The sequence below is a fragment of the Papio anubis genome, chromosome 16 (assembly GCF_008728515.1).
Source record: "Papio anubis isolate 15944 chromosome 16, Panubis1.0, whole genome shotgun sequence".
NCBI lineage: Eukaryota > Metazoa > Chordata > Mammalia > Primates > Cercopithecidae > Papio > Papio anubis.
In genome coordinates, this window is record NC_044991.1 from 48,353,616 (window position 1) to 48,378,552 (window position 24,937).

General features: G+C 38.3%; 1 protein-coding gene across 2 annotated transcripts; it reads right to left on the reverse strand.

Moving 5' to 3' along the window:
* Nucleotides 1-1,326: 1,326 nt before the first annotated feature.
* On the reverse strand, nt 1,327-24,706 carry ANKEF1 (ankyrin repeat and EF-hand domain containing 1). 2 transcript variants are annotated; one of them, XM_003905069.4, is made up of 10 exons: nt 24,365-24,706; nt 21,045-21,434; nt 16,259-16,458; nt 14,738-14,887; nt 13,586-13,709; nt 8,727-9,549; nt 7,021-7,247; nt 5,633-5,796; nt 4,330-4,467; nt 1,327-3,420 (listed from the first exon to the last, which is right to left on the reverse strand). In XM_003905069.4, the coding sequence occupies exons 2-10, from the start codon at nt 21,388-21,390 to the stop codon at nt 3,262-3,264; spliced, it is 2,331 nt and encodes a 776-aa protein (XP_003905118.1). In that variant the 5' UTR covers nt 21,391-21,434; nt 24,365-24,706; the 3' UTR covers nt 1,327-3,261. The 2 variants fall into 2 exon arrangements, with proteins under 2 accessions (XP_003905118.1, XP_031512413.1); XM_031656553.1 differs by lacking the exon at nt 21,045-21,434 and having other exon boundaries at nt 24,365-24,666.
* Between the last annotated feature and the right edge of the window lie 231 nt (nt 24,707-24,937).

A 24,937-nucleotide genomic window follows, 5' to 3' on the forward strand; every position in this document is an offset into this window, starting at 1 on the left:
TACTTGTGTTCTAGAAGTAGATCAAACCTGAAGAGGAATTTATGGCAGCCTTATTTCCTAGAAGTTACTGCTTGTAGTCAGATAAGCAAAGGTCTGAGAAGGCTTTTTTTTTTTTTTTCCCTCTGCATATGGTATGTTAAATCTCAAATGTCTTTGGCTTGAAATAATCTTTATACCAACTCTGGAGTTCTGAGTTGGTCCCCACACATATATAATTCCCGTTAAATAAAAAAGGAATGCATGAGTCTATACCGATTTGAGTACATAAATTAATAAGGAAGAAAAGAAAGCTCTGCCCAACAGCAAAAGGCCAAGTAAGAAATGGAAAGAATGATAAAATGTAGAAGTTATTTTATGGCAACTGTCACTGTGATAATTATTTCAGGCAAGAATCTTCCATGGACGCTAAAATTAGTAGGTGAAAGTGTGAAAGTAGAAGGAAATTTCCATAGTTTCAAAGTATCTATCCATCAGATATTCATTAAGTACAAGGAAAACTACTAGAGAGTTACTGGCACCAACTCTCCTTGAAGTAAAAAATCCATGTATAAGTTTTGCCTCCTCAAAAACTTAGATACTAATAGCTTACTACTGACCAAAAGCCTTACCCATAGCATAATCAGTCAACTAACATGTATTTTGTATGTTATAAAATACTGTATTCTTACAATAAAGTAAGCGTGAGAAAAGGCAACAATTGAACTCAACACAATAGCAACAAGAGGTGGCTATGAAATTATTACAGTTGTACAGTATGTACTACAGTTAATTTGCTGCAGTTATGATTTATTACTGCAGCTTTACTTTTATTGACATTTCTCTCAACTGCAAATGCAGTTAAAGTTTACGTCGTGTATCAACATCACGTGCCTCCTGATATGATGTACTGAGAAGGGTGCAATGATGTCTGCAGCACTGCTGCCTCAAAAGCATCACCTGAATCTATTCTTGAAGACATATAAGACAAACCAAAGTTGAGAGACATTTTACAAGATAACGGCCTTGTGTTCTTCTTATATACTGTCATAAACAAACAAGCAAACAACAAACAAAAACAGGCTGTTCTAAACTAAAAGAGACCAAAGAGATGGGACAAGCGAACGTATTTCATTACCTGGGAGTGCAAAGGAAAGTATAAATAAGCAAAATCTGAGATAAATAGCAAAATCTGAATGAGGTCTATAGATGAAATAGTTCATTTAAGTGTTAATTTCCTTATTTTGCCAATGATAATATTGTTATGCAAAAGAACATCGTGATTTCAGGAAATACACAATGAAATATTTAAAACATCATGTCTTCAACTGACACACAAATACAAATACATCATGTAAAGAACGTCATGTCTTTATCATGTCTTCAACTGACACATAAATAGTTCGAGAAAAAAATGAAACATACACACACGTATGTAGAGGGAGAAAGAGATAAAGCAAATGTGGTAAGTGGTTAATGTTTAGGTAATCTGGGTAAAGGGCATATAAGAATTCTTTGTCAATTATTGCAACTTTTCCATAAATATGAAATTATGACAAAACAAAAAGAAAAGAGAGAACAAAAAACCAAACCAAAACCTTACAAAACAGACAAAATTTAGTTGTAATAGCAAATCTCTGGGCTCCAAATGACAACGCTTGTAAGCAACTCCTGTTCAGGTCTGTCTCCTTCAGAGGGGTGGGCCTGGTTACACGCTTCACTCTCTCTCTTCCCTTCTCCTCCCCGACTGGCTCCTGTGAAAGGACCCTCTCCAAGGTTGGAAAGAGAGGGAGGAGGTTAGAGGAAAGGGGTTTAATCCATATGTGACTGATAGAGCTGTAATCTGGTGTTGGTGCCTTCTGGTAAGGCAGATTCTAAAGTGGTTTCTTTCTGTCAATGAGACATTGGATATTTTTGGAGCTCCTGTTCAGTACCCACTGCATTTCCTGGTGTGAGTAACGCCTCAGCTAGCTTTTTACTCCAGAGTACACCTCCAGACATGGTCAGTTTTATGTCTCAACTTGGCTAGGTTATAGCACCCAGTAACTCAATCAAATACTAATCTTAGGTGTTGTGGTGAAGGAACTGTGTACATGCAAGCAACTTTTACAATTCATTGACTTCATGTAAAGGAGATTGTCTTAGATAATCTAGGTGAACCTGATCCCATCAGTCACTTTAACAACAGTTGAAATTTTGACAATTGTAATCTGGTTAGGTAAATGGATGCCTTTTATGTTAGGAAAGACATACTGAAGTATTTAGGTATATGAACAAAACTGAGGTTTCCATGACGAAGAAGAAATTCCACTTGTGGACTTCAGGGACAGCTCCTGCATGTTTCAAGCCTGCACTTCCTGATAGCCTACCCTATAAATTTAGCACTTGACCATCTGGTGCCCAAAATTATGTAAACCAATTATTTGCAATAAATCTTATCTATCTATCTATCTATCTATCTATCTATCTATCTATCTATCGTCTATATATCTGTCTATCTGTCTTTCTAGCTAGCTAGCTACCTAGCTATCAGGTTGGAGCAAAAGTAACTGCAGTTTTTGCCGCAATTAAAGGTCATGGCAAAAACCTCAATTACTTTTGCACCAACCGAATATCTATCTATTTAGGGCTAGGCCTATCTATCTAGGGTTAGGGTTTTTAACAGCTAGGGCTGTTAAAAGTGTATTCAACCCAAGGTATCTAATGCACACAGTTTATAATGGCATGTGAGAAATAAGCTCCTTCCTTAAAAGATTAAGTATTACTTCTTTTTCCAAAACCTAAATTGTTTTCATCAATTTCCACTAGAAAAGTATCTTCAATAAACAGGCTGAGTACAGTAGCTCATGCCTATAATCCCAGCACTTTGGACAGCCAAGTTGGGAGGATTGCTTGAACTCAAGAGTTCGAGACCAGCTGGGGCAATATAGTGAGACTCTGTCTCTATTTAATGAAAAAAAGGGACAATTAAAAAAATAATAAGCATGATGATGCAGACCTGGTAAATCTTTTGACAGCAATGTTTATAACCCACATGCCATGTACTTCACTACATTCATAAAGGGGCTTGGGGATTTATCCAGAATGACATACCATTCATTTCAAAATCACATACATCTTTTCTCTAGACAGCTCAGAATATTTATAGTTGTTAAAGCAAAACGAAACATTTGGTAAGAAGTTCTTGGTGTATGGATTGCTTTGGCTTTGATGGAAATATCTACTTTCTCCAAAGATTGGTCCCTGGGCCTCAAAGCATTTACCCCAAGAAGTAACTGCTATAACTTAGGTCTTCAAGGCAGCTTCCAGTGCTCGAGCTTTCTCTGTGATGTTCTTCTGAAAAGGCATCATAAAATCTTCGAAGTCCACCTCATGTGTAAACCTCTCTCGCCGTAGTTCCCTCTTCCTGATCAGCTCTGCTGTTGTGGCTTCAGGACTCCAAATCTTAAAAAGAAAAATAGCCATGCCCAAGCAGGTATGAGTATGACAGCCAGTAAATATGCTAATATCCAGACAATTTTCAATACACAGTTTTAACTTAAAAGCTTGTTTACAGTTTTAACTTAAAACTATTAAATTTACTTTTAGATGTGTTTTAACTTCTTCCCCCCCCCCCCATATGACAGTAATGGTTACATGAGCATCACTGTTTTTGATGATGACTGTCTAGACAACTAATGTCGGAAATGTTCTTCAGTTACTTCTCTGGCCAGTTATTCTCAGACCAGCTGCTGTTCGTTTTTCAGGATGCCAAAACAGGGAAGCAAAGAAATTAGAAGATCATTGAGGTTTACTACTTATATGTCTCATGTAGAAGTCAAAATTATTTTTATAATAGAAGGCGAGGGGAGCTGCTTGCTCAGACTGGTTGGACAGCCAATGGAAAGACAGCTCCTTTCTCCAAAATATGTCTCCACCTCTTTAGTTGTGGACATTTTCGGAGGCTACTGAATAAATCCAGTCTTGATTTATATGAAACTCCTGCATGAGCTGGTAGTAGTAAGTACAAAGAAGGGTTGGGTCTGAGAAGTACCAAAAAAAAAAAAAAAGTATCCTTAGGAGTTAGAGATTAAACAGCTGCAGAACATGCCATTGATTCAGAAAGACTTCAACCTTTCAAGAAAAATGTAAATCTCAATACAGAAATAGTAATAGCAAGAGAACCAGATGCTGGGAGTTATTAGTTGGGCATACTGAGTTGAAAGTAGCAGAACCTGGCAAAAGAACATTCACAAATAGTAACTATGAAAGATAAACTGTGCAGATTTGTTTGAATATTCTACATAAAAAGCTTTTGAAAAAATGACATTATGAGCTTCTACCACGCTATGAAGATCTTTTCAAAGCACTTACCCTCCGTGGAATAAATGTGATATCCACTTTCTTAGTATAACCACTGGTAATCAATGAATTGAGATGAACCACATTATCCTTCCGTACTTTCTTTCCCTCTGATGTGGTTGGTACACCATAAATTGATGACAGTGGTTCCTGGAAACAAGGCCAAAAAAATTATAAATTGTAAAAATCTATATTGACTTTCCAACATTATTTGCTGTTTCATATCTTACTCTGAAGCCAGAAAAAAAATGAAAAATGCTACTGTGCAATTATAACTTGAGATAAAATAGTATATTATTATAACTTTGGGGATGGGGAGAGATAGTTTGCCTTGTTTAACTTTAATTAGAAGTATTGGTAGATGATCACATAAGTCTTCGAGATACCCATCCTTGATCTGTGGCCTACTAAAAAAGAATTTTAGTTGACTGATCCTCCTTCACCTTTTGCCATCCTAACATCCTCCATGTTTATAATTCTGCTGTCTGTCTATAATCCCTTCATCCTATCTACTCCCTACCACCTACATTTCCCCAACCCTTTCCAATTTGATTACACTAAAACTTTTCCTTCTTGACTTTCATCTCTTGTCCTGTGCCTCCAGTAAATCTGCTTCCTTAAAAAAAGCTTCCAATCTAGAGACACACTTAGGGGTTTCCTGCTAATGGTAAAGTCTTGATGTCTCAGTAACTCATATGGGCAATAACTTCAACCTTCTGCTGCACTTTAGACGTTCCAAATCACTCCCAATTACCAGAAATGCTGAAAACCTTCTACAATCATTTTGTGGGATATTCTAGTGGCAATGGCTCCACATCCCAGAATTCAGTGGTATTCATTAAAATTCCTTGGTGGAGGTGGCAGGTGGGAGGAAGGGGATATGGTGGGCAATGAAAGGGGATATGGTGGCAATGAGACCAAAATGAAGAAAAACCATGCTTTACTTCATTCCTCATAACAGTTAGCCTCCTTCCCTATTTGGACCATCTCATCAAATCTGTATAATTCAGGACCAAATATATACAAATCCAGTACCAGTTTTGCTTTTCTTTTTCAACATTCCAATTGTATTTGGCTGAACCCATTTGGTTTTTGTATGGATTTTCTTTGCAGTGAGTACTTTTTAGGCTCTTCAGTGATAATAATTTTATTATGTATTTCTTTAAAAGTACTATATAATAATGGTATTGAAAATATGCACTGCATATTATCTTGCCCATGTTGTATAACAGTATGTAAATAGTGCTTCTGCTTTCCCCAAAACAGATTTTTAAAGAGTTCCAGTTACTAATGGGTAGTCAACCTTTTTTCTTACCTCTTCTTTCTTAATTTCAGGGCCTTCAGTCTTCAGTATAGGAGGTGTCTTGCCTTTTAGTTTTTGATTTTCTGCTGGTTTTGGCAAGTTATCTAGCTTTTCTTTAATCATACCAATTATTCTATAATCAGCATATGCCTTTGCAACGTCCATGGCAGTATGCCCTGTTGAAACATAAACATAAATTCAGAGTGACTATAAACATATTAATGATTAACCATGTAGAAAAATATCTCAGCACATCAGCTCTAAGCCTGCCCTAATAAGGGTGATTCCTAAAGCAAGTTGTATATATACAAGGGAAGTTCACAGAGCTAGATCAGATATTCTCTATGGTGGTCCCAGCTTTAAAATCCCATGATTTATAGTGCCATCTAAATACATAAAATTATTTTTTCCTTAGTTTTTTTTTTTTACTATGTTTCTTAAAGAGTAATAGGAAACATTATATTACATTTTAAATATCAAACTGATTGTTTTCTCCCCACATTGTGCAAATTTCCTTGTATGTGATAGATAATTTTACATTATCTTCCCCTTTCCTTGATGTAAGGAGGGAAATTCCAAAAGGTCTGGGGGCCACAGGTGCTCCAGGCAGATGGCTGGGCGATATGTTACCTACAATATCATCAGGCAGGACAGGTGCAGTAGTACCTGTGACTCAGAGGCAGCCTGAACCAACCAGAGGTACGATGCTCACTCAGTCAAAGGAAGCAGTGGTTTCCAAGGTAGGAAAATGATACTTCCAAACAAGGAGCTCAAATATATTAAAATGATTTTTTAATTTTTTCCTGTGTGGTATTTACGATACAAGGTAGGTCGTGTGTTTACTTCCTAGAGTCAGGGAAGCCTCAATTCAGGAATTACTTTGTCCAGCTTTAAGAGAAATCCAAAGTCTATAGAGTATGTAATTGTTAGTAATTAACAGCCATAACAGTGTAATAACTCAGTGTGTCATCTGCAAACTGGTGCAAGTCCACAAACTAATAGTTACTGATCCATAATGAAGTAAGTACAGAAACTAAGTGTTTACAAATGTTTATAGCAACTTAATATAATTTTCTGTCATTAAAATTTAAATATTAAAAACAGAGGTTTGGCCTTCCATTTTTTTTCATTTTATTTTTCTAATAAATAATTTTTATTATGTTTTACAAAAGTATTTCAGTCCGTGAAAGATTGCAAACATAAAGAATTGGCCCTCCAACACCAATGAGTGGAGAAGCACTTGGTATAAGACAAACTTCCATAACATTTAACTCAGGCTTGTGTTTGCACCAAGAACACAGTGGACAATGCAAGCCTACGAGAATAGAATCAGAAGGGGCTTAGGATCTAACATAAATTCTCCTTTTCTAATGCTAATCATCAATAAAATGAACACATACCTTTTCTATTTTCCAGCTGGAATTTAGCACCAATATCAAGTAGGTATTTTACAGTATCCAGTCTGCAGCTTTCAATGGCTCTATTTAAAGGAGTTGAGTTGTTGATTGAAACTGCGTCTATGAAAGCTCCAGATTCAACAAGAAGCTCAACAATGTCTTGTTGGCCTGCATGGCATGCAAAATGAAGTGGAGTCCACAGAAAATTGTCTGTTGCATTAACGTTAGCTCTGTAAAATAAGATAGATGAACAAGCTAAAAATACTGGTTTTCCAATGACTGGACACTAAAAATGCAAAGTAAAATTTCATAGAGTTCTATCAAGTTGCTAAATTGTAAACTCTGTGCCATAATTTTTCTTCAAACCTCTTTGTTCTGTATTATTTGGCAGTCTTAACTTTCTTTGTGTATATCTACATTAAAAGGCACTTTAGATTCTAGGGATTACGATTTTGCAAAGGTTAAAATCAAGGAAAATTATAAAACTAGATCCAATGAAGATAAAAGTTGACAGGACATATAAAAGTTATATTATTTCATTTTGTGACTACTTTCTCTGCATATAATACATTTTTAAATGAAACTTCATTATTAAAATTCTAAATATTACGATGTATTATTTAAAATTTTAGTCCTTTTTAGAAATTCACTGTCCAGAAAGTTCATATTCTCATTAGTTGCTCTCTTGGTAATATACAAATTTGAATCTTTCTTTAACATTAAAGTACTAATAAGATTAGTACTTTATTTCTCAAGTATGAAATAACTGTGTTAACAAGAGCTTTACATATTTGAACTCATTTAATCTTCAACTAATCTTGTGGCATGAGTTCCACTACAGTCTCATTACGTACATGATAGAACTGAGGCATAAAAATATTAAGAAACTCACCCAGGTTACACAACTATGGTAGAAGAAGGAATTAAACCTAAGTGACTGTTGTAGTCTAAAAAGTTAAGTATTATAAAAATGTCATGATTTGATATTTTAAAGATATGTACATGACCAAGGAAAAGGCTGCCCCACACTGGAGGAGGGCAGCAGGTTTGGGGACCAAAACATGTTGTTATAGCCACCATTCCACTTGTTTGAAGTTGTCGAGATCCTCAAATAGAGGCAGATTAAAAAGTGACTCTACACCATCTAGGTGAGACTGTGAGACAGGACTGAGCTGTGCTGCCACTGACAGAAGGCCAGTAACAATCAGAAGACTGTTTACCCCGAGTAAACACTTACTGGCCTTCACTTCGTGCATAATTGCTATTGGCAAAATATCTTTGTGCACACACAATCCTATGCTCCCATTATCCTGGCTTCCCATATAAAATCTATAGGCTTAATTAATCTATTACAGGCTTTAATAAAGGGGCTAGGAATCTAACATAACATAAATCTAACATAAATTATCCTTTTCTAACCCTAGCCATCAATAATATGAACACATACCTTTTATAGGGCATTTTATAGACTTTAATAAAGCATATAATAAATCAGCATTTTAATAAAGCATTCCTTAATAACATTCTTTAATGAAGCCTATAATAATTTATTAAGTGTTAATAAAAGGTTTTTATACATTAAAGCCTTAACTTATTAGAGACTTTAATAAAGTAGCACTTTTCTATATTACGAAATTCTGTCGTCCCTTCACTTCCTTGAAATGTGAAGACTCATGAAAATTTAAGCCACACGCGACTGAGACACATACCCTTTTTCAAGAAGAAACTTGACCGCATCTATGTTCCCACTTGCACACGCCGTCATTAGCGGAGTTTTGTAATAATTATCCTTCATATCCACAGGTATTCCTGATTCAAAGGCCTTTTTCAGAGAAGCCAGATCCCCTGCTTTGGTGATAATATTAATGTTTGAAAATACTTTCTCTGAATCATCAATGTACCAAGCAGAGTCATCCTGAATGGGATGTTCTGGGGGATGATCTCTGTTAAACCGGCTGTTATCAGTGACATTCCTGTAGGTCTCAATCATGTAATACGGTGGCCCACCATCCTGCCGGCGTGGAAACACGTACTCAGGAATGACGCAAATTGGAAGGGGTAAGACAAATTTCCCTCTCTTTCCTTTTTTGCCCATCCCTTTTTTCTTTTTCTTAGGTCCATAAGATCCTAATACAAAAGACTTGTTTAAATATCTGGTTCCTTTAAAGAATTCATTAATATTGACCCCTCCTCCCCGAGTTTTCTCATGAAGTTGAGCAATGGCAGTCAGCTGTTCTGAGCTCGCATACTCTTGCCTTTCCTCCAACACCATCACGAAGTCATTCTTGCTGATGGTCCCATCACCCCTGTCTAAAACCGAAAAGGCTTCCCGGAGGAAAGCCTCACGTTCTACGGACCAATCGTGCAGTCTAAGGGCCCACAGTGGATTTGGATTTTTGGCTCCCGGCCTGGCTAGTCTATTGGCGATTCTCTCTGCTCGGCGTATTTCTTTGCTTGCTGCTTTGAAGCCGCCTTCCTTAGCCACAGCCCTGGGCGTTTTATGATCTAAATTTTTCCATTTCAGGTCACATCCTAAAACATAAAGCATCATAATTACGAATGGTGCCAAGGCATTTGCATGGCTAATAAGTGACATTCATCCAACTGTTCTCTTAATTTCTCATGATTAGTAAAAAAAAAAAAGTGTCCCCAAATTATATGTATATAGAGATGTGCACATTTTGCTGTTATAATTACAAAATTGAGCTGTGATTTTTTTTTTTTTTTTTCTGTGAGTATCACTTTGGTGAATTCTGAAGAAGATAAGTTTACAATTTACAATAGGATTAGAACATTGATCCCTAGAGATATTTGAAACACATACCATATTGGTACACTTGCTCAGGGGACTTCAGGCCAACAGGAAAAGAGCAAGGACACATTTGAATTTGGAAAGAAGCTGGATTCAAACAGCTTACCTAGGACCTTATGAACTCAGATCTGAACCTGAAAAGCAGCAGAATACCTGCTTCCTTTTGAATGATTTAAACTATAAATCTGTGTATAATCTTAAAGTCTATTTTTTTCCGTATTCTTCATTAAATAATGTCATTTATAGTAATCTGCTGTTTTGTGGTATGGCCATGTGGACAACCTTCACAGAGGAAAAAGTAATTTGTAATTAAATCTGAGGAGTTCAGCATTATATTTATGTGCAAGTTAGATATTAAAATTCATTTTCCTTTTTGGTCCTTATTTAACAAAATGATGAGACCAACATTAATTGTAAATATTCACCAAAGAAAGAAACTTTTCTGAACATGTTAGGGAATCCATTTAGTGCTACCAAAAAGACTGTGTTGTCTATAATAAGTGTATGTATAAGTAAGACTTTGAAGAAGCAGTCAGACAATGTTTTTCAAGATTAACACTTTCCTTAGTATTGTGAAAAATTAAAATTTTACACGATGGGTAAAAAAATAGAAACAATGAATAAGACCTACTATTTAATAGCACAACAGGGAGACTATAATCAATAATAATTGTACGTTTTTAAATAGCTAAAAGAGTGTAATTGGATTATTTGTAACACAAAGAATAAATGCTTGAGGGGATGCTTACCCCATTCTAGAGGATGTGATAATATTAAGTATTGTATGCCTATATCAAAACATTTAACATACTCTACAAATATATACACTTCTATCAAAAAATAAAAATTAAAAAAAGGAAAATAAATCTATTTTACTACACACACACATAAATCTATTTTAATACACACACACACACTTTTTATACTAAGACTGGTAATTTTACCAGTAGTAGAAAAACTAAAAAAGGCTATTGGGATAATAAAGGTTCCACAATTTCTATATTGGATAGTTATAAGAAGAGTGACTCTACAGTGTAATTCCATAGCATAGTAATTCCATAGTGCAATTCCATACTAATTCTGATATGCTGTTTTTATTTAGCTATTTATTTTGCATACTGAGGGTGTCAGGGGGGTTTTGATCCCACCTCTCAAGCCACTTCTTCTGTGTTCACCCAGCACTAAGGACCAAAGGATTTTCATCCTGCTTTAGCTTACCCTCTGCAGCTTCCAGCTTAATCCTAGTTAGAAACTTCCATGTGTATAAAAGACTCCAACACCCCACTTAAAAGAGCTAAAGGCAGTTTTCCTGTCCTTTTGACTTGGAGCTTTCTGTCTCCTCCTTTATGATTAGTAAATAAAGATCTGTTCATTCCCTGTGAGATTTATGCTCCTCTGTGGTAAAGATGTTCAACTTCCAGCTGGCTGGTGCTGCAGAATCAGGGAGTTGAGGGCCCAGGAAGAGGAGGAGGAGGACTCCCTGAGCTCCTTTCCTCTGCCCTTGGATGTGGCTCTCACATGCTTACAGGGAGTTGTCAATTGCCCCAGCAGGGGGAGGAGGGGGCGAAAGAGGACTATCATGAGGAAATGTGAGAAACGTATCCAGCCAGCACAAATGCTTTACAGTTAAGTACAGAAGACACTAAACCCAGGGAGCTTATTCAGAAACAAGCATTTGATCGCTAAGGGTTTCTTGCTGCTCTGATTGCCTGAGATGTAAGATTCTAAAGGTGAAAATGTAACTGACAACACTTCTGCTGCGAAACTGGGTCACCCACATAGGATCTGGTGACGTGTTTATATTTCCAAACACACACAGAACTCAGAACATTTTCAAATATTAGCTTTAAAATAACCTTATGATTGATTCTTCTAGGAAAATGGATCTTTTCTGCATCACTGAATTAGGCCTTTTTGCATGACCCAGGCTCTGGTTCTTGGTTTCTCAACGTTTACTTTCTGTGACTTTATTCCAGGAATACATAAATGATAGAGTATGTGTGATATTTGTCCCAATAAGAAATAAATCAACATATTAAAGTTAAAGAAATTTGTCTCAACCTGAGTGGATCTTTAGTTTTTAGAAATACATAATGTTGGCCGGGCGCGGTGGCTCAAACCTGTAATCCTAGCACTTTGGGAGGCCGAGACGGGCGGATCACGAGGTCAGGAGATCGAGACCATCCTGGCTAACATGGTGAAACCCCGTCTCTACTAAAAATTACAAAAAAACTAGCCGGGCGAGGTGGCGGGCGCCTGTAGTCCCAGCTACTCGAGAGGCTGAGGCAGGAGAATGGCGTGAACCCGGGAGGCGGAGCTTGCAGTGAGCTGAGATCCGGCCACTGCACTCTAGCCTGGGGGACAGAGCCAGACTCCATCTTTAAAACAAAAATAATAATAATGCATAATGTTAAATCTGAAATGTCAGAATAAACTACCAATAGAGACAGATCTCTCAAACAATTAAGACAGTTTGAGAGAACCAAAATTGCATTTGATATATTTTTTCCTCATTTGCTAAAAGGGTTTATCACACTGGGGACATAGGGAAAGTATACATTTATACAAGTAAAAATGGATAGTTATTATGCTATTATAGTTATGTGGGCATGTTAATTTTATCTATAATTTTAGTGACTTCTAAAATTTTGTGTCTATGTGGAAGACAGAAAAATAAAACACTTTCTTTGCTCTATTATAGAGTTGTTGGACTTTAAATTTTTGCCTATATCTCATAAACTAGAAAAAATATATACAGTTCTGCAAAATGCAGTTCTAACAGAGTTAAAAAGCTTTTAATGTGCATTTAATTAGTAAGTAATTAACAAAAATTAATTCATATCCTTAAATATAATTAACTAATATTTTCATTTTAAGAAACTCATTAAGCTATATATGATATAGTTCATATTTCTAAATTAGTATTTAAAAGCTACAGGAAAATCTAAAGTTAAAAATTCTGCTTACATTTCAAATTTTCCACGAAAATTTTTATTTCATGTTTTTCCCCAAATTATTTTCCCCATAACTGCAAATTATCCAGAAAAATTATCTTTGCATTTGACACAAGGAATATTTTTAAAAATAAACTAATTAAAAATTCAAATGAAAGCAAATGGTTTTCAGTGTGTGTCCTTTTTTAGACTGATGTTGGCATTTTTAAAATAAGAAACTTAATCAACTGTACGTTTTTTGTTGTTGTTTGTTTTTTGAGACACAGGCTGGAGTGCAGTGGCATGATCTTGGTTCACTACAATCTTTGCCTCCCAGGTTCAAGTGATTCTTGTGCCTCAGTCTCCCAAGTAACTGGGATTATAGGCGCCATCACCACGCCTGGCTAATTTTCTTTTCGCATTGTTAGTAGAGGCGGGGTTTTGCCTTGTTGACCAGGCTGGTCTTGAACTCCTGACCTCAAGTGAACCACCTGCCTCAGCCTCCCAAAGTGCTGGGATTACAGGCATGAGCCACCATATCCTGCCCTCAACCGTAAGTATTTTAATAATTAGCTGGTTCAGGAACAATCCCCTTTAGGTTTTTAACAATAACTTAAAATTTTTGGAGAAACAGATTTTCATCATTAAAACCAGATTCATGATTTAACAGAGAAATAATTTTCAATTTTCTTTCTACATATGAGTGAGGTTTTGCTATAGAAAAAAATAAGCCACTGACAAGTGATAGGCCCAAATTCTCTGCTTATCTATGATATGGGTAAATCAAAAATACTTCAAGCACAAAATTGCTAGACGATTTTACCTCGCTGAGCTATATATTTACAGCAATCTGCAAAACCACCCATGGCAGCGTAATGAAGTGGTGTGTTCCCACTTAAAGAAATCAGCCCCACGTCTCCATTGTAGGCAAAAAGAAGCTTCAATATCTGTAAAATAAATAGCGGATATTGTGGAGGAATAGGAATGTACATCTACTAACTAAAGACTGACAGCTAGACCGGCGCTATCCAGTACATTATCAATTAGCCACGTATGATTTTGAAAATCCAAATTGAAATGAACTAAACTGAATATATTTAAGTTTCATTTGTTTGTTTCACTAGCCACACTTAGAGTACTCAAAAGCCACGTGGCCATTGTGTTGTACTGTGTTGTATAGCACAAAAATAGAATATGTCCAGCAGCACCAAAAGTTCTATTAAATGGCGTTGATCTAGAGCATAGAAAACTCTATACTTAGAGGGGGCACTACCATTTTTGTTAGTGTAGGTAATTTAAGAAAGTATCAGAGCATGGAAAACAGCATCCAGGAGGAAAATTCTTTACCAAATATGGTTTCTATCTTTGTGTATACTTTTATTGCAGGGAAAATAGTGATATAAATGAAGATAACTGTGTTAAAACTCAAAGAAAATAGAGTAAAGAAATTTCAGATGGAATTCAGAATTTTAAAAAATAGTGTTAATTTTTATTTTGTTTCTGCAATGTTACTGTATCAGTGAGATACTCTTTGCTGTATGTTTAGGTAATCAGAATACTTGAGTTTAAAATTCAGGTATATCATTATCTAATACACACAAACACCACGGAGATAAGAATATGAGGGCATTGTTCTCCCATAATTAGATCATCATAGTTTGAAGATTCTAGTATATAATGAAGGCATAAAATACAGCAGTCCCAGCTGGCAGAAGTTTTAAATTGTTATCACTGAGTGTACAGAAAAATATTATGAATAACATTAAATAAGTAAATTAGCAAACACATAAAACTAAAGAGATAAAGGCCTTTAAAAATATAATTTTAGAATTATTTGGGGAAATCAAGATGAAAACAACATAGGTAACTCAGAAAAATGTCTGCCTTAGTGTAATCTATATGACATATAAAAAATTTGAGAAAAAGGACAGAAAAGTTTTAGCAACTAATTTTAAAGCAAAGAATAGATTATTACATCGAAAAAGCCTCCTTTAGCAGCAAAATGAGCAGCATGATGCCTGTCGTTGTCAAATGTATTCACTTCACCTCCTCTTTCCAGTATGCCTCGAACTAATTCCACTACCCCTTCTCTTGATGCTTCCATTAAAGCTGTGCGGCCTGTGGACTGGATATGAAATGGATGAGATGCTGTTTATGTCCATCATATTAAATAGCAGAATCAGTACAAATACAGCCTGAATCCATTTGACCTTAGCCTTACACTTACAAGTTTAGTTCTCTACATTTTTCTTAGTTTCATGTAACAGAGAGGAAAAATTAAGCAAGTACAATGGGTCAGTACCCAAAACGTAGAATTCTAAAATCAAAGTCAAGACCACACTGCATGCCCCTGTGAGAATATCATGCTAAAAATGTATTTCTTGCAAATAAAGCAGAATAAAAGGGGAGAAAAAGAGATAAAATATCAATACCTAATATAAAATTAGGTCATAGGTGTTTTCTTTTTTTTTTTTTTTTTTTTTGAGACGGAGTCTTGCTCTGTGCCCCAGGCTGGAGTGCAGTGGCGCGATCTCGGCTCACTGCAAGCTCCGCCCCCCCGGGTTCACGCCATTCTCCTGCCTCAGCCTCCCAAGTAGCTGGGACTACAGGCGCCCACCACCTCGCCCGGCTAATTTTCTTGTATTTTTAGTAGAGACGGGGTTTCACCGTGTTAGCCAGGATGGTCTCGATCTCCTGACCTCGTGATCCGCCCGTCTCGGCCTCCCAAAGTGCTGGGATTACAGGCTTGAGCCACCGCGCCCGGCCCATAGGTGTTTTCTAATGAGAAGAAAATCAATGTTTAGTGTCAAGAAAAGGCAATTACAAGAAAACTCGAAATTAGCCAAATAAGGAGAGCGAACAAAATTGATACAAGAAACCACAGAACTAGGCTGGGCGTGCCTGTAATCCCAGCGCTTTGGAATGCAGAGGCAGGCAGATCACTTGAGGCCAAGAATTCGAAATCAGCTTGGCCAACATGGTGAAACCCTGTCTCTACTAAAAATACAAAAAATAATTAGCAGGGCGTGGTTGTGTGTACCTGTAATCCCAGCTACTCGGGAGGCTGAGGCAGGAGAATTGCTTGAACCTGGGAGGCAGAGGTTGCAGTGAGCCAGATTGAACCACTGCACTCCAACCTGGGCAACAGAGTAAGACCCTGTCTCCAAAAAAAAAAAAAAAAAAGAAACGGCAGAACTATATATTTTTTTTCTAAGAAGATAAATCCTACTAGGCATCAGCAATGCATTTTTTACTATTTCCTATAATGGTACCTTGACATTATGCATAATAAATACCAAATTTCCAAACATAATTAGGAAACAGACTGCAGAATCACAGCAATATGAAGACAATAAAAGTATAGCATCTTCAAGTATTTTGAATCAAAATGAACAGTCTATCAGCTAACAGGATAATGTCATCGTATTTAAATGCAAAGATTATACTATGCTGTAATTGAAACAAGAAATATTTGTAATCACAAGAATAGCCATACTGAGTTGATTGCATTGGGATTGGCTCCTTTTTCCAAAAATACCAGGCACACATCTTTAACATCATGTGCATCTTCACAAGCTCTAAGGAATATTGGCTTTCCTTCATAGGTAGAATTGTTGACATCTGCACCATGTTCAAGGGCAATCAGAGCACAGCGATAATGCCGCTTAGTTGGTAAAATGCAGTAAAACAAAACACCTGCAGAGAAATAAAATCCCCAGAGAGTATTTAATTAACATCTATACATATTTGACAGGAAGGAAAGTAAAATTATTAAAAATCATACTTAGCTAGTTAAAGGCATAGCTGTCTTGGTTTCCTCTCTGAAACCAACTAAAACACCAAGACAGAAAACCAAAAACAAAAAATCTTAATTCCTGACATAGTTAGAAAACTGTCACAACCACATGTGATAGGACCTGGCCTATGGAAGAATTGGAGTGCTGACAGGTGAACCCTGTTGACCCTGAGTATTTGGCATCTTGCAGTACGTACCCTGAGTGTCCCTTCTTGGAATGAGCAGGGCTATAGCTATGTGTGCCAAAGGGCTACTGGTAAGCCCCCAGGTCCCCTCTAAAACTGCAGAATGGCAAAAGAGATGGCACTGGGTGATGAAATGTGTAGACTGGCCATGTTTGTAAGAAGCAGGCTGTCGGTATAGCAGTAAAGAGATGAAAAATTAGATGGCAAGTGGCTCTGCCATTTTAGCAAATCATTTTGTTCTATTGGAGAAAGGAAAATGCGAAATCCCTACACCCAGGACCTGTAACATACAGGCTCTCAATAGAATCCATGTCAAAAGCATACTGCACATCAGGGTTACTGTTATACACCCAGGGCAGAGTGTTGCTAAGAAAGTCCTAGGTAAATAACAATCAAACTCCAAACTGACTTTGTAATGGGTTCATTCCAAAAAGGGATTTCATTCAAAGAATAATCAAAAAAGAAACTACTATGCAACCTATTAAAAAAAATACTGCAAGGAAAAAAGAACCTGATAACGAAAGCCAAGCAAAAAGGGTACATACTAGAAAAGATATATCAGGAAAAATTACTAATTCATTTCCATGATAGCAAAGAAACTAAATATAACTTGTTCTAAAATAAAAGTGCAAAGAGAGACCTGAATCGTAAGATTAAAAGGGTACGTTGGGTCTCAGGAAAAGTTGATTAACAACAGTCAACAAGGTATGCCTAGGTAAAGCTAGGCAAAGAAAGTGTCTCATGAGAATCCAGGCAAAAATTCAACTAATCTATAAAGGGGAAAAGTCCAGCTGCCCTCAAAAACTTATCACAACAACATTCAATGCTACAGTATAATTAAAGGATCTCTACACTATAACTTGGGATAAAAACCAGGGAACTTTTATACCCAATCAAGACTTTGTTCATATAAAAGCAACAGACATGTATAGTCTTAAGGATATAAGTAGTCAGGGACATAAGTCCACAGAAGTGACTTAAACTACTTGATGGCAAAAGTGAGTTTTCCAACAGATCAATAGAGAATATGTGACTAAAAGAACAGTTATAAATACTGGATCTCTTTAGCCGCAGAACCAAAGCTAAGTCACCTTAGGAATTTTAGATAGAGAAATATATACTGCAATTCATAATAATGTAAAAATAATATAATTTATCAAAAATTTGGAGGGAAGGGAAGGAAGGAGAAATAGTTTAAGTATTTGATCTTCTCATCGTTTAGGGCTAAGACTGAGATATTATTTAAAGCAGGTAAGGAGATAAAGTAAAAGGTACTTATTATTTAAAAGGGAATCATTGAAAGAACTAAGTAATTATAATTGACTATAAAATTGAGTGGTAGAAGGGAAGTAGCAGAAGTAAGAGGAAGGGTTATTGTACTAATCTTATCTCATTTGTACTATTGTACTAATCTTACTAATCAGAGTAAAGAATCAATGAATACTGTTTAAGATGCTAACTCAATAAACAGGTTTAAAGATATATGAAGTATCAAGTTAACCATTAAAATAACTAAAAACAGCCCATCAGTTTTAGAAAATACACTTATAAGCATATAAAGAAAAACACGCATATACAGCAAAGTAAAACAAATATATGGACCATATGTGACAATACTTTCACATATTTTTATATATTAGATATATTTTGCCTTCACAATATAAAATAAATGATGTTTCTGAAGCCAAACCTATGGTAAATCTAGATGACTATAAATTGGATAAATTCCACCATTAAAATAAAAAATAAAATGTATATGAAAATCAGAACCTAAATATATTTTATATAAACCGATGTACCTAAAATAGGGTTACTCAGAACAGTTTAAAAAAAAAAAAAAAGAAAAGATGGTCAAGGATATTATTGAAAACAGAAAGTCAAAGACAGAGCAAGACATAGAAGGTAAGAACAGACCAAAACAACAACAGCAACAACAAAACAACCTAAGCATAATACCCGAGGCGGCTGAATTCATTACAAAAGGCCCAGAGCCACTTATGAAATGAACATTTCATAATAATGGCATGTACAACACACAGTTGAACTGTATCTGGGCTGACTCTTTAAGCCACAAAGAACATGAATCAGCATTCCTAAACTGAAGGGAAAACAAGTTTGAAAAATATTGTACCTTATCATAGAACTGGCAGACTGCATTGAGGACTGAGGTCACATTCCTATACATGAGAAAACCAGTGGAATGGGAATGGGTGCTATAAGGAACTATTATAGCTTAACTTTTAAGGAGAATAATTCCACGCTGTAATTAATTCCCTAAGACAACATATAAGAAAGAATATGTTGGCGTAGAGCTTTACCTTCTCCATATTCTGTAAAATTGTTCAAAGAGAAAGTGCAGCTTAGGCCTAGGGCATGTCTCACATCCTAAAGACCCGCTTAGCCATTGAAATGTTTAGTTATCCTTTAGAAATGATGTACAGTGAGTCAAACATGAGTCACCGGAAAATAGGACGTCAATGACAGAGAGGGTACTGTAGAATAAGCAAAGCAGTTTGGCCACTGGCAGCCAAACTGAGGGATGTGCAAGGTGAGTGAGGCTTGTTGATGTGGGGAAGAGACAATATACTCTGTACAATGGGCAGTACCTTGGGTCACGCAGAGTGAGGGCTGCAGGCATCCTAACAAGCTTATATGTGAAACAAGATTTTATGTTTCCTTTCATAGTTTCAGTTCTGCTCATGAGATTTGTTTCCCTTAGCCATATGCCTGTTGCATTTGCTGCAAATATTTACTCGACCTTGTTTCCAATTTTACCTTTATTTTTTTTAAAAAAATTTACACTTGGCTGGGTGTGGTGGCTCACGCCTGTAATCCCAGCACTTTGGGAGGCCGAGGCAGGCAGATCACGAGGTCAGGAGATGGAGACCATCCTGGCTAACACAGTGAAACCCTGTCTCTACTAAAAATACAAAAAAATTAGCTGGGCTTGGTGACAGGCATCTGTAGTCCCAGCTACTCAGGAGGCTGAGGCAGGAGAACGGTGGGAACCTGGGAGGCGGAGCTTGCAGTGAGCCAAGATCGTGCCACTGTGCTCCAGCCTGGGCGACAGAGCAAGATTCCGTCTCTAAATAAATAAATAAATAAATAAATAAATAAATAAATAAATTACACTTTTACATTGTTATGCTATAGAATTTCTTTTTTCTTTGTGATTTATATCTCTGTTTCAAACTCAGTAAGTTAAACTTTTCTCTATTACAGTGTTTCCCAAAGGTTAGTCCACAAACCTCCAGGCATATAAGATGCCATTAAAAAATATATATATTTTGTGGTCAAATAAATATGGAAAATGTCACCATTTTTCAGCCAACAATGCGAAAGATACATGTCTAAAATGTGTCTCTAATTAATGCGACCGTGAAACCAATTTTGCCTGTAGTACTTTTCAACATCCTGGCAATTCAGTGGTCCACGGAACACCCTCTGTAGAATGGCATTCTATAGAGCTTTGAGAGGATACTGTTTTTTCAGGATTTACCATTTCAAAACACATTTGGCCCCTGAATGCATCTGAAGTTTATTTTGTCACATGGTACAATTAAATATGTAATTATCCCTTTTCTTTGTCCTCTTTTCTTCTAAGCAAGTAATCATATCAAACACCAAGTCTGGAGAGAACTAGAAAAGTAGATTTTGCTCTTGTCAGTAAATATTCACATTATAAAATGAGATTCATTTCTGCACTGCAGGGCTGATGTTAACGACTTTGTATTTGTAGCGACTCAGGACAACTGCTTAAACCTACCAGTTTACATTGAGCTTATCGGTAATTATCTCAGTTATTTTTATGAGGCTGTGTCAATTCTTGCCTGAACCTTAAGTTATTTGGGCAAGAAGTTCTCAGACCATTGTCTTGAGATGATGGGATTAAAGGTGTGAAAGTGCAGCTCTTTCACCTGAATAATTGTCTAAAGTTTGAAGTTTTATTTCCAAATAAATTTTTAAACGATCCTAGAAAGTTGGAGTTTATGCCAGAATTGATTTTAGTCCTTTCAAGTTTCCAAGTGCGAGTCCTTCCTACATCAGACTTGCTATGGAGGGGGTCAAAATCCTTTTGGAGTCCTAGGTGTAGTACTGCCCGAAATTCTAAAATGTAAAAAAAGAATAAGAAATGCTCTATGAGGAGACAGTAGGTTTAGATATAGGGGTGAGAATTTAGCCTTTCCCTTAAAACCATAAGGAATTCACTTCTAAAGTTGGAAAACAAAAAGAGTCCATGTTATTGCTTGCTGGCTACAAAGTGAGTTGCAATCTGCTGGGGAGGATGTTGGGATTTTTACCTTTTCCTTCATTATCAACTATAGTCATATCAGCCTTTGCCTTTGCTAATATTTCCATTGACAATTCATGGCCCAGTTCTGCAGCCCTCATTGTAGGAGTACAGCCCATTCGGTCTTGCACATCAGGGTGAGCACCAAGGTCAAGGAGAAAGCTGACCATATCAATATCATTGGAAACTGAGGCTAAGTGCAAAGCACTAAGTCCATTAATGGGGTCTGTATAATTGATTAGTTCAGGGTATCCAAGCTTGGTCAGCTTCTCTATCTGCTTCTTGTCTTTGTTCCGCACACATTGAAGGACTTTGTAGATCTGTAAGTTCTCAAGTCTCTTATCTACTAAAGCCATGCTTGACCAGCTCCTTGAAAATGCTTTCTGGACCAAGAGTAAAACTGAAGCAACAAAAAAGAAAAATAACCCAAAGTTAATTTTATCATCTTCATTTTGATTAAATAACAATATTTCGGACCTTCCTTAAGAACAGAGATTGTTTTTATGAAATGTTCAGAAAATAGGATTTACACATAAATACCAAAAATATTCAGTGGGCATAAAGTTAAAACAGTTCAAAACAAATCTTCTATCATAATTAAAAATAGTTTGCCAGGTGGTTTTCTTATTATCCATTTAACCTTCCCTCCTCACCACACTTGCCCATTTTACCATGAAGAAGCTGAGGTTAACTAAATTGCCATGGTAAGGGTTCGAGTTCCCACCATCTAGCTACATGGTTTCATACCAGCACAATATAGAGATCATACAGGTGTTAATAGTTTTCAGGTGTTATAAAAACATACTTTTGAGGTGTTCATTATACACAGAAATCTACTGGGCTCTGTAACATATCAAAGATGTGATGAGTGATTCCTATGTCATCTTAAGTGGAAAAGATGTAGTTAAATGGCCGCAAGGCAACTGCAAATCTTCATAAACAATCCCCCTGTTAAACTGTGATGGGCATTCTAGTATGTAATTTTACCTCCCTGCATGGAGGTAAAATAATCTTTTGGATTGAGTAGCAGGCCATGCTAGGTATGCCCAGTTGGTTTTCTTTCTTCATTTCTTATGAAAAAAGAATCCCATTATCACATAGGGAATCCTATCCGGGTTGCTTGGATGGGGCTGTCCCTTCTGTTCCCTGCCAGAGGAAAGGGTCTGTGGCCTAGGCTTGGCCCATTTGAGGGAACCGTCCCTTTCTGGGTACACTGAAGCTCAAACATACGTGCATAAAAGACATCAACCAATCAGCAGCCCATCATCCAGAACTATGAGGGAAGACTACTCTGCTGAAGTTGTTAAGCAGTCATGGTGTGGGGCTGGGGTTGCAGGTCGCTCTCTTAGGTGCCACAGAGAGAGTCCATGCTTGGAAGATGGAAAGAGACTGAGACTGATGGCATGAGTTGCAACATGGATTCCATGGTGCCAGAAGCCATCTACCACTTTATGTGTTAATATATCGTCTACCCCCACGACCTTATTTTGGCATAAGCTAGTTAGCTGGGTTTCCAAAATTTGCAATGAAAAGATTCCAGCTTACTACAAAAGCTGAAACTATGCACCATTTTTCTCCATCACAAGCCTGCTCCCTCACCTACATTCTCTATGGCAGTCAGCTCTCTCCTTTAAACGTGTCTCTCTAGGCACCGCAACATCCCCATTGCCTGCTTCCATCTAACACCACTGCCCACTCCTTCTCAGTCTCCTTTGCTGACTCCTGTTTCAAGAAGGCTATGTTGGGTGCCCAGGGCTAGGTCCTCAAGACTCTTTTCTGACCTCACACACTTCCCTGGTGTCTCGTCCTATCCCATGACCCTCGACCCTCAGCTCAACTCTCGCACTGTCACCCAGGCTGGAGTGTAGTGGCGTGATCTCAGCTCACTGCAACCTCTGCCTCCCGGGTTCAAGCGATTCTCCTGCCTCAGCCTCCCGAGTAGCTGGGATTACAGGTGCCCACCACCACGCCCGGCTAATTTTTGTATTTTTAGTAGGCACACGTTTCACCATGTTGGCCAGGCTGGTCTCGAACTCCTGACCTCAGGTAATCCACCCGCCTCTGCCTCCCAAAGTGTTGGGACGACAGGTGTGAGCCACTGGGCCAGGCCTCCTTTGCCTTTTAATCTGTTTATAACATGTGGTGGACTAGGGAACCAACTGAGGCTGCCTCAGAGTCATCCACTTGGACTTTGCTGCACGGCTTGGTGACATTCACCTCAGCTGCTATTTAATTGTTTTATTATTATCAGTCATATTCCGATTAGGTGCAGTGTCATCATACTGCATATGTATATGTGTCATCTACAGAATAGGGTGAGATGCTCCTACACAGGTAATGATTGGACTGAATCAATGCCCCTTGATTTGTGAAAATAGGGACTTCCAATCAGGGACTTCAACGTTGCCGCTGTTAGCATTCATCCCTAATGGAGAATTAATTAGTAGCTACAATGATGAATTCAATAGGTTCCATGGGTCAGTTTCCTGTGGACTGCCTCCCTCCCAGCTAAAGCCCCGAAGTGCTAGGGGAGAGGGCAGCACCCTGTGTAATGTACTTTACAATCAACTGCTAAGACTGACCAAGAGCTCATCCCACTGGAGGAAATCACACAAGTGTAGCCCTTGGGTCCTACGTTATAAATTGAGCAGCATATAGGGTCCTCCACATATAAGCACACCTGCACTTTTCGCCAGCACGACCCTGGGCCACCTTAGACACATCTAACCATCTACCAAGGTAGTGGAATAGAGCAGAATGTCTTGACTTGAGGTCCATGTTCGGGGTCTGAATACTCGGAAATTACCCGAAAATCTGTGGGAATGTGCGTGTGTTCAGGTCATCTAACTCTCAAAGGGGGCTATCCGACAAGGGAGGATCATTAGAAAGCGGAATGGATGAAGACAAGCTTGGTACCGTGGAGAGAGTGTAGGGTTTAAGGTGGGGAAATCTGTTGTGATCCTCCCTTCCCTGTATCATTATTCACACAAACTAGTTGGATAAATATGGACAGGCTACCTACCTAGTTTGTACCTCAGTTTCTGAATCTGTGAACTGGGAATAGCAATGGTGCCCACTTTATGGGGTTGTGTGAAAAGGAAATGATATATAATCTTTGTAAAATATTTAGCAAAGTCCTTCAATGTAGGCTCCTTATGAATACAACAAACTTTTGTGGGTTTCAGCTCACTCACAGTGTAAGCGATAGTTTACATGTTGGGGGTTCTCTACTGTGCTTTCCACTTTTTAGTTTCCAGAAAAATCTGGAGAAGAGAGGAGTGGAGCGAGTAGAGATGTAATGTCAAAGCAAAGGCCAGGTGTCACGCTCACCTCTTAGTCGTCCGGGCGATCAGAAGCCAGGGATCTCTGGGCACCTATGCGCCTGGGCCTGCTGGGGCGACTGGGGAGCCTCCTGCTCTCTTCCCCTGATGGTCAGCGCTGGCCCAGCCGCGACCTTGGGCTCCCGGAGCCGGCGGAGGCGCCCAGGCGTGAATTGTGTCCCTTTGGTTAAGGCTGGAGAGCTGGCGCGCGGGACGGCAGGACTGGGTGTGTATGTCCATGGGCCCCGGGTCCCCAGAGGGCGAGCGCCAGAGCAGGTGAGCGCAGGGGACGGGGTGGGAGCCACAGGGACAGGGCTGATTGTGAGCTTCGGCCACGCACGGGGCGGCTGCCAGGGCAACCACAGCGTGCGCGGTGGGGCGGGGCTCGCCTTCGCCTTCGCCTCCGCCTCCGCCTCCGCCTCCGCCTCCGCCACCGCCTCCGCCTCCGCCTCCGCCTCCGCCACCGCCTCCGCCACCGCCCCCGCCCCGCGCGCCTCATTTCGCCGCCAGGTGGCCGGCCTAGGCTGGACGGCGGAGCTGCGCTGGGCGTTCCAGGAACCCTCTATCCCAGGGGCGGAGCGCA

Coding starts and splice junctions, on each gene's coding strand:
- ANKEF1 (XM_003905069.4), bottom strand. CDS start 21,390: ATGGCTTTAGTAGATAAGAGACTTGAGAACTTACAGATCTACAAAGTC. Junction 14,888..16,258: donor ATCCCAATGCAATCAACTCA/GTATGGCTATTC, acceptor TTTCATATCCAG/TCCACAGGCCGCACAGCTTT. Junction 13,710..14,737: donor CTAAAGGAGGCTTTTTCGAT/GTAATAATCTAT, acceptor TTTATTTTACAG/ATATTGAAGCTTCTTTTTGC.